This window comes from Poecilia mexicana, unplaced genomic scaffold (genome assembly GCF_051168715.1).
Source record: "Poecilia mexicana isolate PSO_F unplaced genomic scaffold, ASM5116871v1 scaffold_4, whole genome shotgun sequence".
Classification (NCBI taxonomy): domain Eukaryota; kingdom Metazoa; phylum Chordata; class Actinopteri; order Cyprinodontiformes; family Poeciliidae; genus Poecilia; species Poecilia mexicana.
In genome coordinates, this window is record NW_028263373.1 from 15,070,089 (window position 1) to 15,085,580 (window position 15,492).

At 40.1% G+C, this 15,492-nt stretch overlaps 1 protein-coding gene across 1 annotated transcript in view; it reads left to right on the forward strand.

Moving 5' to 3' along the window:
* The window catches only part of ttll7 (tubulin tyrosine ligase-like family, member 7), a 78,113-nt gene extending 63,199 nt beyond the window's left edge, over positions 1 to 14,914 (forward strand). The window contains exons 19-22 of the mRNA XM_088005261.1: positions 2,188 to 2,361; positions 5,344 to 5,450; positions 10,018 to 10,093; positions 13,091 to 14,914. Of these exons, the coding sequence (XP_087861387.1) occupies positions 2,188 to 2,361; positions 5,344 to 5,450; positions 10,018 to 10,093; positions 13,091 to 13,211 (478 nt within the window). The 3' untranslated portion in view covers positions 13,212 to 14,914. The remainder of the gene's footprint in view (positions 1 to 2,187; positions 2,362 to 5,343; positions 5,451 to 10,017; positions 10,094 to 13,090) is intronic.
* Positions 14,915 to 15,492: the final 578 nt, after the last annotated feature.

A 15,492-nucleotide genomic window follows, 5' to 3' on the forward strand; every position in this document is an offset into this window, starting at 1 on the left:
TTTGAATATTTTATACTCCTCTTGTTTTTCTCATCACTATGGGTGGAAAGAAAGTCGACTTTTTGTCCCGCCTTGCTCGTCACAGGTCCAGTTGTTTTAAACTTTTTAGTAGACACTGAGGCTTTACTTATGGGCGACCATTTTCTTGTTGCTTACTTGCTTATAAAGATCAAGACACACCTGCATTATTTGAATGGCATGTTCTCTGGTTTTACCAATTTAACACTAGCTAAGAGAAATTAGTCTTTTTGTCACGTCAGAGTCATATAGAAAGAGCAAAAGATAAACAAAACAAAAAAAAGTTCAACATTCTGATAAACTTTAAAAACTTTTACGTATCAATCACAAAAACTCTTGAGTTATATTTATTTTTCCAGAATAAGTATAAAATGATTTCGACATGAGATGAAGTGGGATGTACTTGTCGCGAAATCAAACAGACAAAAAAGAAGAAAAAGTATCACAAACCACGAATGAATTTGAATCGCTTGCAGTCAACAGAAACAAGTGTTTGCACTCCAAGCCAATTACTACTTCATTCATTGCATCACTCCTCCATCTCCATAACTGGAGGCTCATGCACTGCCTAGGTTCCCCATGCCTGTGAGCCCTCCATTCATCAATAAACCAGTTTTTACTGACAGCAGGGACAATTTGGCATTTCCAGTCAGTCTGACTTCAGAAAAAAAAAAATGTACAGGCTGAAAGATGGAGATGTGGAGTGACTGACAGATCAAGCAGACCCCACTGCACTTTCTCCACTTAAACCGGGCCTAATCAGGGCTTATTCACAGGTGAGAGCAGGGAGAAAGAGAAAGGGAGGAACGGAATCGGGTGGGAGGTGAATGAAGGCCTCTTTAGTTCAGGCTGTTATCTGACAGTCTGAAGTCTTCTTGTGGTTTATTTTTTTTTTTAAGTAATATTTACTTTAAATTCAAAGAGAAGTTCCCTTTTTTCCCCACAAGTGATACATTTCAGTAGTTGTTTTTCTAAAAAAAAAAAAAAAAAAAAAACACTTTACATCGAGATCAGTTGGGGTTTGTCCCGTAACTAAAGTCTTACAAGCATTAATCAGACAACAAGCGGAAAGATTCAGACGTACCACCCCGACCTGCTGACAGCTGCTGAACTGCTGGCTTTTCATCTCCTTTGAGATAAAGGTGTGACCTTCTCACATCTCCTAGTCTCCATATCATTTACAGTTCAGTTGTTCAGCGGCGTGTTCCCCCTGGCACAGAGGGCTCAGGGGGGGTAACTCAAGTCGCCATCCACAGCTCTCCACTTTGCTCTCCTGCTTCCATCGGAGTCCTAATTGAGGGCGAGTGTGGGAGGGAGAGAGCAGGTGACCGAGATGAAGTGCTTGATAAGAGCAGGGACAGTCAAAGACTAACTTAGTGACCGAGAGAATTTGGAAAGTGATTGAAAAGGAGAATTTGTTTGAAATGGCAGGGATTGGGTGGAGGGACATTAGCCTGCAAGGATTAGTTTAGCCAAGGCTGCATCCCACCCCCCTCATTTTATCTTTGTCTGATCACAGCGTGGTCTTGGATGATACAGCTAGCTCCATAGCCTATCGCCTGGCCTCCTCCTTTCAGCGTGGCACGTTCTAACATGGATGAACCCAACAGGGAGCCCCGTATCACGCAGAGACAGTGAGGCGGTTACTGCTCCAAAAGCACCCTCTAAATCCAGGGTGAAGACCCCCTCCTTGCTCCTCTCTGTCTCTTGTTTGATATTTTATCTGAGGGACTTAACAACAATCAAACGGCCCAGCAGCTATTGTGGGAAATGAATTCAGCAGGCTTTAAGAAAGGACTTAGGAAGAGGAGAATGGAAACACAGAGTTCTGAACCCTTTCAGAGGAAGCACGTCCCACCTCCCAAGGAGCAAAGAGGGGAAGACATCAAAACTTCCCCCCCGGGGTTGTCTGTCTCAGTTCTTGAAACTCTCTCCCAGTCAGGGGTATGTATAGGATTGTTAGGAGGGTTAACTGTACTTGGATTTGTTTCATCCCTCCTCCGGGTTTAACCCCATGCCGGTAGATTTCAGAGTGTATGCAGATGTGTTTGCACTCATCAACAGGGAAAAGGTTACGCTGTGGTCATAATGCATACATAATCAACTTGTAAGTGAGGCTTCCTGGTGATGTTTATTACTCGTGTGCTAACTGGGCTCTCTGCTCTTCAGCTCGTCGTGGGAGATCATCTTCAGCAAGAGCAGCGATGTGGTGTCGCCCCAGGAGCTCCAGTGCTGTCGCCGACTCGTCCAGCTGTGCCGGGACTGCCTGCTAGTCGTTTACAAGTTTGTCTCAGAGTCACGTGGCACTTTGACAAGCTTCAGTCCTGATTGGGATGATACAAGGTAAAAAGTGGGTTCAAATGTTTCGATTCCTTCGACTTTGACAGTCTTTCTGGATTATTCTGCTACAGTACAGATTTGAAAGACGTGCGAGTCACACAGGGCTTTTGAAGGAAGGCACATTCATCTGTGTAGCCTTGTTTATATACAAGGCAATTCAAAAAGCTTTACAAAAGCTACTTAAAAATCATAAAAATAAGAAATATGCCTAATGAAGCAATAATATGCAAGTAAAAATGTTCAGTTTTAGTCTTGAGAATTCATATGATAACCTATATATATATATATATATATATATATATATATATATATATATATATATATATATATATATATATATATATATATATATACATATATATATATATATATGCTTCATACCTGCCCAGTAATTTTGAGATGTATTTACATTACCTTGCAAAAGTATTCTACTCCTTTTTGTCACATTACAATCACAAACCTCATTGTTAAATTTTATAAGATAGAGCAACACAAAGTAGTTCATTATTGTAAAATGGAAAGTAGGATAGAATGTTACGTGGCTTGCAATAATTTTTGAATCATAAAAAAAATATATTTATATTAAAAAATGTCTTGCATTTGTTTCCAGCCTCTTTACTCTGACACCTTTAAATAGGTGCAGCAAGGTGCTTTCAGAAGGCAGCCAATTAATAAATACAGTCCATTTCTGCATAATTTAGTCTCAGTATAAATGCAGTTACTCTGTACAGGCCTCAGAGGTTTTTTTTTTTTTAAGATCGTTATTCAACAATCAAGGTCATAAAGCTCAAGGAACACAGCAGACAAGTTAGGGAGAAACTTGTGGAGAAGATTAAAACCAGGTTACAAAAAAAAAATCCCAAAATTTGAACATTTCGTAAAGCTGTGTTCAGTTCTCTTATCTAAAGAATGGAAAGTGTATGACACAGCTACAAACCTATCAAAACATGTCCGAGCGCTTAAAGAGACATGACAACCAAGGAGATTCTCAGAGATCCACACCTCAGGTGGTAAAATCTGTTAATAGGGCAACTATTGGTCAGGCACTCCAATCTATTTTCTAAAAGACAACCATAACAAATCCTGTTTGCAGGTTATGGCAAGTAGGGAAACAGTTAAACTGTGCAATGTGGAGAATTTATCAGTTCTCCATGCTACGTTCTTGATGTATAAGGTTGAAGAAGAGTCAGTGAGTTAAATTCATGAATTCCATTTATTAATACCAAAATACATCTGGTCCATAGTTCATGCTATTCTTAAGGGCTAGCAGAACAAAATGGCAAACAAGAACACTTTGTGATCTCCAATGTCTAAGCTGCGCCCTAAAGAGGGCGTTCCCTAGTGCGTTACATCCTCTAACCGCGGCTTTGAGAGTGTCTTAACATGTCATTTCCTTTACAGTTATTTATTCTCAACATGCTCTAATCAGATGGGATCACATTTGTCCTTTTTTGGTCAACATTCAAAACAATGGGAAACATGACATCACAAGAAAATTCATAAAAAACATTAAAAAAATAAATCAATAAACAATCGCGTATGAAATACATTGAAGCTTAGGGATTGTAATGTGACAAAATGTGAAAAGGTTCAAGGGGGATTAGTGCTGTCATTCTCTGTCTTGAATCCAGCTGAGCCAGATCCTCTAAACTTGCATTTTTGAGACTGAATAAACACTAAAGTCATTGTTTTTATTATAACATCCAGTTGGAAGACGTCCTGACTTCCATCCTTACTTAAACTATTCAATGTGAAGATCACGGTGTTTTAGTTTACAAACAAAGTGAAATAAAGAGAATGAACAGAAATATAGATGTAAAATATTAATGAGATATTACAAATCAGTCAATGTTATTGGCATTGATCAGGTCACAATAATGCAATGTTGGGTGTCTGCATTTACAAGCCCCCCACCACGGCCCAAAACGACATGACATCACAAGAAAATTCCCAGATGTCCTGTGTCCAGCTCATTATGCAGTATCTCGCAGGTGGTTTTAATGCTCTGGCTGATTGCTGCAACGCCGTGAACAATTTAAAGACGTAGTAAAAAATAAATCAGACAATAAACACAACACAGAGGCAATGAATGAAGCCTGCTGCAGTGCTGAACATGTGTAAAGATAACAACCTTGATGAATATTTATTTTGGTGTTTTAATCTGATATTTAGGTCAAAGTGGAGTGTTAATCAAAGCAGCCTAAAGCCCCACAAGTGCCAAGTAATAAATTCCCTTTGGAAGGCACTGACAAACACCGCGTTACGATACAGCTATCATCATTAAACCTCTTTCAGGAAACATTTCCGCTTACCCCACCCCCCACTTCTGCGGAGCCTTGCAGCCATCATCTTCTTCATGCAACCCCCGATAAAACAAACAAGCAAAAATCAGCCTCATTCTATTTTTAACGCAGATCGCCACAGGGAACAGCGGCTCAGGTCTGGAATGAGTGAACTTTTAAATCACACATGCTGTGGGCCCGTCAGACAGGGCGGGAGCCGAGTTGGGAGCAGGGAGAGAGAGGGAGCGTGCCGTTAACAGGAAATAATGGCCCACAGATTAGCGCTCAGGTTAGCCCGGGGCCCCTGGAGGCCTTCTTAATTCAATTAGAGCCCAGATGAGTCTGAGCAGCAAATGACCTTACGAGAGAGAGCTTTTTTTTTTTTTTTTTTTCCTGCGGCCTCACTTTACATGATTCATAAGCCTTGCACATATTTTAACAAGCTATCACTTTGCTTCTAGTGTATAAAAACCTTAGCTGTTAAAAGGTATGTGGTGTTTTTTATGCTTTATCTCTTGTGACGTTCTTTTATAATTTGCCTGAACTGACTTTCGAGTACGTGAATGCAAATATGTTCTCTATTTGATCTGATCATTCTCAGTACCACATGTTTGCTGAAGGTATCCTTTCGGATAGCTTTAGGCTTGCATTTGTCTGTCTTTCCTTATTTCCTCTGTCTATATATCTTTGTATAAAAAAAAAGCTTTCCATTCGCTGCTGGACCAACCTCCACCCATGGCTCCCCTCCTGCTGCTGTCGCTGCTGCTTCCTCTACCTCCTCTTCTTCCGTCTCTTCGCCCCTCAACTCAGGTCTCTGCTTGGTTTAGTTCCACCCCCCCTCATCCTGCAACAATGCCTCTTCTCACTGCTTTCTGTTGGTGCCACCACTTCAACATTTCAATGAAGGCCTGATCAAACTTGCCCGAAGATGGTTGCTTTGGCTGCAGAACCAACAGTCTGGCATGATGTCCTTCTCCTTCTCTCATTAGCCAAAAAAAAAAAAAAAAAAAGTCCATATTGAGATTATAATAGCATAATGAGACAGTTTAATGATTGCACTGTTTTCCCCAAATTTGTCACTCAGTGTTGCAAGAGAAAAAAAAAATAAGGAGAAGAAATCACATTCAGACTGGAGCACTTTCAGTCGACACTGCAAACATTCAACCTGTTTGCAGCACAGCACTCGAGTGCCACCATGTCTTTAACACAATGCTTTAATCAAGAGCATCCTACTGTAGCCTGAGAACATTTGAAGTACAAGTGTCTCAGTGGGAACTGAGAGCTTCACCTGCACCGCATTTGTGCCATGATCAACCTAAGCACCACTCTCTTCCCGTCACAGGTTGACAGGGGCAAAAAAAAAAAAAAGTTTGGTTTATAACGTGTGGTTTGCAGTTCCACAAGTGGCTCACATCTCTCCATCGGCATGCGAAGGGCCGCGCACAAGCCACTGCCGCCACTTCAGATGGCTGAGAAGCAATTAGAATTTTATTTTCCCATCGATGCATATGCATAACATGAAAGGCTAAACTGTGTGGATGTGAAAGTGTATGGGTGTGCATGCTCATGTCCTGTGCCGTGACCCGATAGCGGTCCCTCTCTCTAGACACTCATGTTGACTTCTTTAGCTGTATTTACATCTGAAAGACCAAGTGGCGGTCTATATAAAAGCTCTGAAGTCATATTTTAGCTCAGTGCTGGCATTTTCCTTACAGAAAATGTGGATTATAGGGACTGACCCTGTCTTTTACATTAAAATTACCCATGAACATGAATAGCCAAACATAAACCTCATCATGTACATGTGTAAGCTGTGTTTCTGAACCTACTTTAAAAAGGTAAACCTATACGTCAGTGGAAGTGCAATAAAACGCACGATGCTTTTGAAAGGCTGTTTTGCAGAAAATGGTAAAAGGACACAGGTGTTTTTCATTTCCATATGAATTACCTTTCAGTTTTCCCAGCCCTCAACATGATCATATACAAAGAAGCACTGGTTTGCCTTAGAAGACAGCAACCTTCAGGGCTGTGAAATGAAGCCAGATGGCTCGAGCAGTGAGCTAGTTTCATAAACGGCATATTTTAATGCCAAACTTTCAATAACAAGAAGCAGTGGCTCAAGTCTGAGGTAAATATTCAAATTCATCACAAAGGTGGCATTTTTCTTATTTTCTTTTTTTTAATAACTCTCAAGTTAAAACTGAATTTTGAGAAAGTTGCACCTAATGAAACTTTTGTTGGTGAGACTGACAGGTGGATTCTATTACTGCCGTCTATTAAGTGCTCACAACCCACACAGAATGCAAAGATCAGAACCTTAGATAGCAGTAGAAAAGCCCAGGGTGACACCCTCTATTATTTAGAGTAAATAGCAAAACCCTAAGGTACAGTGCAACAGATTTACAGTACCGTACACCTTACTTAAACAGGATGAAGTGTGTTTTTAGGTATATGGCTCAACTTACCTCAAACCTATGCTCAACTTACCCCATACACACGGTAAGTTTTGCCATGAGACACCATTTTTTGGACAGGCTATAATATCAAAACAGTTATATCCACATTTGTTCTGATTATTTGAAGGAATGCACAATATTCTGAAATATATGCAGATATGTAAGTTTGCAATCAAACTAAGGTTGCCTTGATGTAGTGATCCTTAATACGAAAAATGACTCATCTTACCCCAATCTCCCCTACTGAGGTATTAAATCCCTTACACTATGATACCACTATATACCAACCAATTTCCTTCAAAATTCCACCTGTGTGTAATTTTATCTTAGAAAATAAACACAACAGATAAGTTTAAAGCAGCTTTAAACTACAAACTAAATCCCTAGCTTTGAATTTTTCACAAAGCACTGTCCATTCTATCTCTCAAAATAGGAAGAGTTTGGCACAACTGCAAATCTACCAAGTCACAACTGTTTACCTAAACTAAAAGGCCAGACAAACAGAGAACCAGACAAGAGGCCAATCCACAACTCAAGCGTGAAAATTCCTGGACAGGACTACTAACCACAAATCTGGCCTCTATGAACGATAGTCAGGAAGACGTCTTTGCTAGACGAAAGAAGTCCCATTTTAAATTTTACACCATTCAGCTATCGAACACAGCAAAAACATGGTATAAAATGGAATGTGGCGAACAGATTCCCCAATTCAATTAATGTTGGCAGCAACATGCTGTGAGGATTTTATTTTAGTGAAGGGGTGGGGTGAAAAAAAGACTTGAGAATGGGGCAGAGGGTCACCTTACCGTAACAAAGTACCTAAACCTTCGGCTACAATTAATCTGCAAAATTATGTTAAATCTCTGTAAAATCTGACTGAACTTGAAATCCAAGGGGAATGAATACTTTTACTGGGCAGTGTTGACTACTTGATTTCTTTAAAATCATCTTTTCCCTCATGTATCCAATGTGTAAACAGATTAGGTCTCCTCTTTGCAGCATTCCATGTGGATCAAAGTTCGTCTATTACCTGGGATCCGCCGGGTTTCTGTCACTGACCACACCTGCCTGCTCCTGTTCAAACACATCCCTTCTGTGTGAAGAGCTCTGATCAAGTGTGTCAAAACCCTCATGAGCTGGAGGACCCTCAGTGGGCCTGTGTGGGCTGATGAGAGGAAGTAGCCAAATAGCCTTACTAATGACTTTCTTGTTAAGCCTGGAATTACTGGCAATACCAAAAGACTTCATTTTCTCATGATGACAAAAGTTTCAAATTCTATTAACTTTCATTCGTCTGAAAAGTGTGGCAGTAATTAGAGCTAATTGAGGTGTTGAGCTCAATGTGGGCAGCGAATAACCTTTGAGACGCCGAAGCCTCTTCGTTGATGATTGCGTCAGCTGTCGTTGCAGTCTCCGCGTCCATCCTTAGTCCTGATATGTTGTTTTCTCTGGCCTTCTCATAATGCGCCGTGGCATTCACGTCCCAATGGATGACTGTAGACTGGCCTGTCAGGAGATACAGTAGTTTATAGCAACTTTGCATCTGTTAGTCGCAGCTCATGTCTCTGTTGATGGATTTAAGCAAAAGCTCAAGTGCATGAACAAGCCTCCCCCTCTGGCCGTCTTTGTGATCAAAAGGAGGACGAACCTGGAAGATGCCGAACGAGGGTCCAATTAAATGTAGCCTGCAGAGACAGCAGCCGCTTGGACGTGAGAGGCGCTCTGCCTTCCCCACATCTCACCACTGCCGGAGTGATTCTTTTTATGAGCTGAATATTCTCAAAGTGAATTGCAGAGGAGCTGCAAAGAACACACACTCAGCCCGACATGAATGTTCAATATTTTTCTTTCTTTTTTCCTTTGCCATGCTGACTTTGGGGGAAGCGACAGAACACATGGAGCTGAGTAATGGGAAAACAAACAAAGAAAACAAGGCAAAAATCAAGTTCATTTGTAACATTTAAATCTTTGTATGAAATCATTTGTTGCAGAGTAAATAAACAACAAAGAACCCTGCATTTTAGGCTGCATAATAGATGTATGAAAGGCTGAAAGCAGAATTTCCCCACCTCTCAGAGGCTGAAGTGCAGAACTTTTAGAACAAGTGTCACACTGAGCCATTGTTCACCCAGTCCAGGAGTAGATGAAGACTCTGTGCTTCAGGGATCCATACAACCCACTTGAAGCTGTTTCAAGGACACTCTCATTGGACTAAATCAATTTAATATGAATCCCCTCCTAACTCTCTTGGGTTTGAGGCTCTGTTGATACGAATGCCCTCAGCGACATTTTTCTTTTCTTTTTTTTTTCTTCTTCTTTTTCTTCTTCTTCTTCTCCTTTCCAGTCGACTTCGGGAGAAGCTGCTCAGCTAATTTGTCCAAGAGCTATTTCACAAGAAACGAGAGCTGTCAGAGAAAAATGTGCTATCGCTACACATGGTTTAAAGAAGATATTATTCCTCCACTCTAATCCTCAGCCCCAATGGGTTCCTTTTGATTAGATTGTCACATCTTAAACACTTCCACAGGGAGCTCCTTCTCGTGACCATTGTACTTGTTTAACTAAACGAGCATTAGATGTATTTTTTATTAAATAAAGATCCTCACTGAAGATGTAAAAAATAGGGTCACTGAATGTATAATTCAATGATATAAGTTTGCTGGAAAAGCCTGTAAATTTAAATCACTGCTCAGACTTATCAGAGTGGAATTTTAAAACTCTCCATCTCATGTGTTTTAAGTAAGTACCCCGGCATTTGCCTAAGCTTCCGTTAACCCTGCCCAGCATCTGACATTGGTTGCTTTAAATGAGTATCTAACTCATTTAAAGCAACCAAGGCAGACGGTGGAAGGGTCCAGAACTTCCCCCACCTCCCACAACTCCTTGACTCTATCTCAACCTGACACTGGTCTCATTCTCAGGTACTGGAACGCTGTTAGCAGGAGCTGCCTCACTGCTCTGTCTCGGTGGAAGGTGTCATAGAAAAATCTTAGAAAGGTACTGACGTCTGTGCCTCGGAACAATAGGTGAGGATTTTCTGTTCCTGATACTAGAAACTTTAAGGGTCAAATTATAGAAAAACTAAAAGTAAACTGCCCCAAAGGTCAGCAATGGGTCACAATGCATTACTCCTGCAGCTTATGTACAGTAGATCAACAGTTTCTAGCTCTGTTTTTGCTCTCTATATTTGGCATTCGTCCATTTTAGTTACTTAGTTTATTTGCAGATTACTATTTATTTTGAGGGATTTAAATTTATTTAACACCACGTTTGAAAAAGCATTTGCCACCTTAAAGATTTATTCTGTCATTAATTTTTGGCACATTTAAATGTTTTAGATCATCAACCAAATTTTTATATCAAGAAAAAGATTTCCTGTTAGTTTTGTAGAAGACAATATTTTCAAATGTTGACTTAATTTATTAATGTCCCACGGTCTAAAGAGACAGAGTTCATTGAACCCTCAGAGCTTCTTACTTCTTGCATGCATGCTGCGGTGTTGCACTGACCCTGCGTGCTCTTTTTTCTAGGTTTATTTGTGTTGTTTCGGGAACTGATGGTCTGATGGAACACTTCCTCCCACGCCCCTGCTCTTGCCCTTGTCTGACCGTGACATCTGCTACACTCCTCCTGAGCATTTGCTGCAAAGACCACAGGAAGGTTGAGCGAAATAACGCTATTAAAGCCAAACTAGCCCAAAGCCAAAACATCATACCCCCATCTAAAAAATATCTACAACACACAAATACAAAGCCATTGACATGTCAGTGTGTTTACAAGTTCATGTCTAAGCCTTTTGTTCCTAAATGGAGCAGTGGAGAACCATGATAGGAGTTCCAAGCCTCCAAAAACTTCTCAGGATATAATGACAATTCACCCAGGAAGTCTTAAAAATAATATCACATATTCCGTGACTAATGGTGATTCAACAATGGGAAACAAATTGAAGGACGTTGCTATGGCAGTTGGCCCATATGCAAGGCCTTTGTCTTTGACGCAGCCGTCATGGGTTTGAGTCCCAGCCCGATATTCTTTGTCGCATGTCTTTCCTCTCTCTCTCGACTTGCTTCCCTGTCTGACAACTGTCAAATTAAGGCCACTAGAACCAAGAAAACATAAAAAAAAAAGATGGGCAAAAGAGCTTCAAGGTTAAAGACCCTGCTGGGGCTCTGCGGTGGGACAGGTGGTAGAGCATGCAACCCATATACAGAGGTGTTGGTATTCAAAACAGCCGTCACAGGATCGCATTCCAGCCCAACGACCATTGCGGCACGTCTTCCCTTTCTCTCGCAACCTGCTTTCTTGACTGATTGCTCTCAAATAAAGGGCAAAGGAGATGATAAAGCACACAGAAAGGTTAAAGCCCCTCCTGACCAAAGCACAACAGCCTGTGTGATCCTGGAAACATTTAGTAACATTCTCTTGACCGAAAAGACAAAAATGGAACATTTTATGGAAACTATTTGCTGTTTTACGTGCGACGTCAAACTAGGGCTACATTCACACAGCAGGCGAATGCGACCCAAATCTGATTTGCTTGCCCATATGTGACCTATATTCGACTTTTTTCATGGCAGTGTGCTCGGTCCAATTCCGACCTTTTCACGCCCACCAAAAAATCTGATTGTGCCATACTTATCCTAATGTTTTCAAATCATCTGCAGTCTGAATGGTCCTGTCTCATTTTATGTAATTAATATGAGACGAGCATCACCTTTTGACACCAGTGGAAGCCAGACGCAATACATCTATATGCAAAAAATGGTTGAATTTTTAGCACATCACATCAGAGTCCCATTACTCCTGGCTTTAATTACATATCCAAACAAACTTTCACAACAAAAGTTGCACAGTGTGCTGCTGTGTGACGTCAGCATTCCTCTTCTGAGCATACAGTTCACTTTAGGATTGTAAACTGTGCACACAGAAGTGATTAATTAGGTTTAATTAGTAGCACGAACAACCACACACACACACAATATATATATATTTCAACAAAAAAATCAAAAACAAGGTACTGTTAGTATGATAGTCTGTGTCTCCCGTGTTTCTTCAGGACCTGAATGAATTGGTGTAATAGAACCACATATCTGCATTCTACCAGAAACATAAACCCAAAAGGAGAAGGACTGGTTCTCAACTCTAGCAACCTTGACATACACGGAAGGACAATAATCCAATGCACAGCACCATCTCCAAATGAAAACAAAATGAAGGTTTTGGAATGTCCTAATCAAAGCTGAGACTTTAATTCAAACAGTATGCCAATGCAGGATCTTGAACATGAACTGGTCATTTATGTTAAGAAAATATGCATCTTTGCAAATGCTTGATTACATTTGTTGCCTCCATGGCAACCAGTTATTAGGTTTAGGGATCAATTACTTATCCACACAGGGATATCTTGATTTGGATAGTTCCCCCCCCTACTAAACAAAATCACTATGTGAAGATGCTTTTTTGTTAACTCAGGTCATCTTTGTCTGGTATTAAAACTTATTTGATGATCTAAACAATTACATGTGCCAAAATAAAAGTAAATTAAAATCAACAACAAAAAGGAAAAAAACAAAGGAATCTGTAAGGCATGAAACTCATTTTGCTGCACTGTACATGAAAAAAAAAAAATCAACATTATCTGGTATTATTAGAAAAAATTATTTTGTGGTAATGGTAACTCTTGTTTATATGTCTTTCATGAAATGTCTGTGATTATGTGGATCGCTCTCTTTAAGTTCTAGGTTTTCTTTTTTTTCCTTTTTTCAAGCTAAGAGGTGTCATAATATCCTGACTTCCCCTAGCCATTATTAAAACTGAGCTGTGCAAATGAAGATGGCCATAAAGATCAATGTATGAAAAGTGGGCAATATGCCGTCTCTGCGCCTATCAAAGCGCCCCGACCTCTAAATTGTGACCTTTGCGGGACTAATCCTCTCATTATGTTCATCCTCTTCCCCTAATCCCTCCATCCCTCGTTCGTGTCCGTCTGTCCAGGTGCCTGCTGCCAGTGACCTCCCAGTTCATCATGAAGTGGCCTTCGTCCAGCTTTGGCCGCGCCTCCACGGCCATGCCACGCTCCCGCAGCCTTTACGCCGCCAGGATGGACCACTTCTGAGGTCACCGTGGCAAGCCTGGCTGCCGAAACCTCGCCTTTTGACCTCAACCTCCCCCCCACCTCCCACCTCTTCCATGACTCCCACCCAAGCCAAACTCAGATCTTAGTAATCCCAGTATGGATGTGAATTTGAGGCAGCTCTGGACACTGGATGGGGTCTCAACCCATCCCAATCGCCTTGTGGAAGATCCAAAAAAAGAAAAAAAAAATGCTGGATGATTTGGGATGATTTGGGATTACTGTAGAGTGTTTTAGTTTTGTTTATCTTCTTCAGACCAGCTAACCATTCCCTGTATCCCTCTCCTCAGCACCAGTAATAACAGAAGGCGGCTTCACTCTTCTGTCTTCATTGTAACTGCTGTATTATATTTCACTGTACAGTTTCAAGTCATGGTACTGTAAAAGGAAGAATTAACAATGAATAAACAATGCAAGATTTATTTATTTATGTAACTATTTATTTTGTAAGGTATTTCACAAATGCAGTGAGCTCTGCTGCAGAATGCAGTCTGGGAATAACGTCAACAAAGCTTTGATTTTTTTGAATACGTCGATGTAGAACGCTTATTGTTTGCTGTTCCTAATTAGTAATTTTATTTCTGTACTCGGATTATAATTTATTTCACAATTTATATCAGATGGTTTACGTTAATAACAGTCACTTTATGTTGTTTATCATGCAGCTCAAATTAATTAACTGGGAAAGAGGTGATGCGCAAAGAACTTGGTGTTTTGAATGCTAACGCTGTTTTGTTTCTACTTGTGTGAGATTAAGTGCAGCCCAATTAAAGCGGTTTGAATGTCAATGTAGTAAGCCAAGCCTTTTTGCCTCCTGGAACACAAGCTGGCTTTAAAGTCATGGCATGAAGAGCCAAACCTCACCGAGAGCACCCACTAGCTCCTGATATGCATTTTGCATAGTGTGTCACAGAAAGCGAAAGCGGCTGCACATTAGTAGAGAATGCATGCCTTTAGTCTCTTTAGATAGACAAAGGAGCTGCGTTTGGGATATACTTGACGTTTTGTGTTGTCATTAATTATTCTGCTGTCGTGGGGAGGACGCTTCATTTTCACATTTGTTATCCCCAGTGCTGATGTTTTGAGGACAACAAGGATGTGCGTCACGATTCAGAGATTGTTTAACACGCCGAGTGAGTAGACCCGTCAGCTCTCACTTACTGCACTGTAACGGGAGTGATTTATGCGGGAAGCAGCTGCAGCCTTTGTCCAAAAGCACGTGCCAGTGATTTCACAGATGTGTTCATATGTTGGATTTCATTTAGGCTAATATGTCTTGGCCCAATGTAGGACCTCATTTCTAGACCCTTTATGTTAATAGATAGAAATATAATTAAATATGTTTAGGATTCTACCTTCAGTGTGTATGACTTATAAAAATAATAGTCTGTACTAAACAGTACAGTATGCATACTTTTAACCATTTTTACTTGTGTTTAGCAGCAATGCTGTTGCTGAAACTGCTAAAAACTGAAGTGTCCCCATTTTCTCCCCATCATGATACCATTTGGGTTTTTTTTGTTTGTTTTTTTAAATTTTGCCTCATTTAATTTTGTGTTATTTATTAAAAGTAGAACTTTTTCATTGAATGTACAGGATTTTTAATTTTACATAGCAATAAGATGTTTAAACAATTTCATGCTCTGATTTATTGCTTTAATAAATTTGAAATCTTGCAACTAGAACTCTTTTTTTTTTTATCTCAGTCTAACAATTTCATTGCATGCATTTACTAAAATGAATTCTGCTTTTGAAGTTCTAGATCATACATGCATTATTAATATTCTGGGACTGAAGTATTGTGGCCTCCACATTTATTTTCACCTCATGAAATGTTGCACACAAGCCTTGAAATAAATTGTAATCGTAATGACTTAGTGACCCCAAAAAACACATTATTGCAGTTCTTGGAAATCGGCACATCTGCCTCTTTTGAATAACATCTGCTCAGGAATTTTCCATTTTGAAGACTGACTATGAGAAAAGGGCCTCTGCATTATATTAATTGAGTGCCTATCACTTTTGAACAGGTTTTATCAAAAGCAATTCATTCTAAATGTTGATTCAATTAACAAAGACAAAGATAAGAGGGATCATGCAACAGGAGCACAAACTTGAAAAATCCTTATTTTTCTTTCATTATAAACACCCTACAATTCATTTTAAGTTTCTGTTTCATTTACAATAAGAAGCAAGTTTCTTGGTGGCACGAACTTTAACTTTGACAGGGGTTTTGGCTGCAAGACACAATTCTAACAAATAA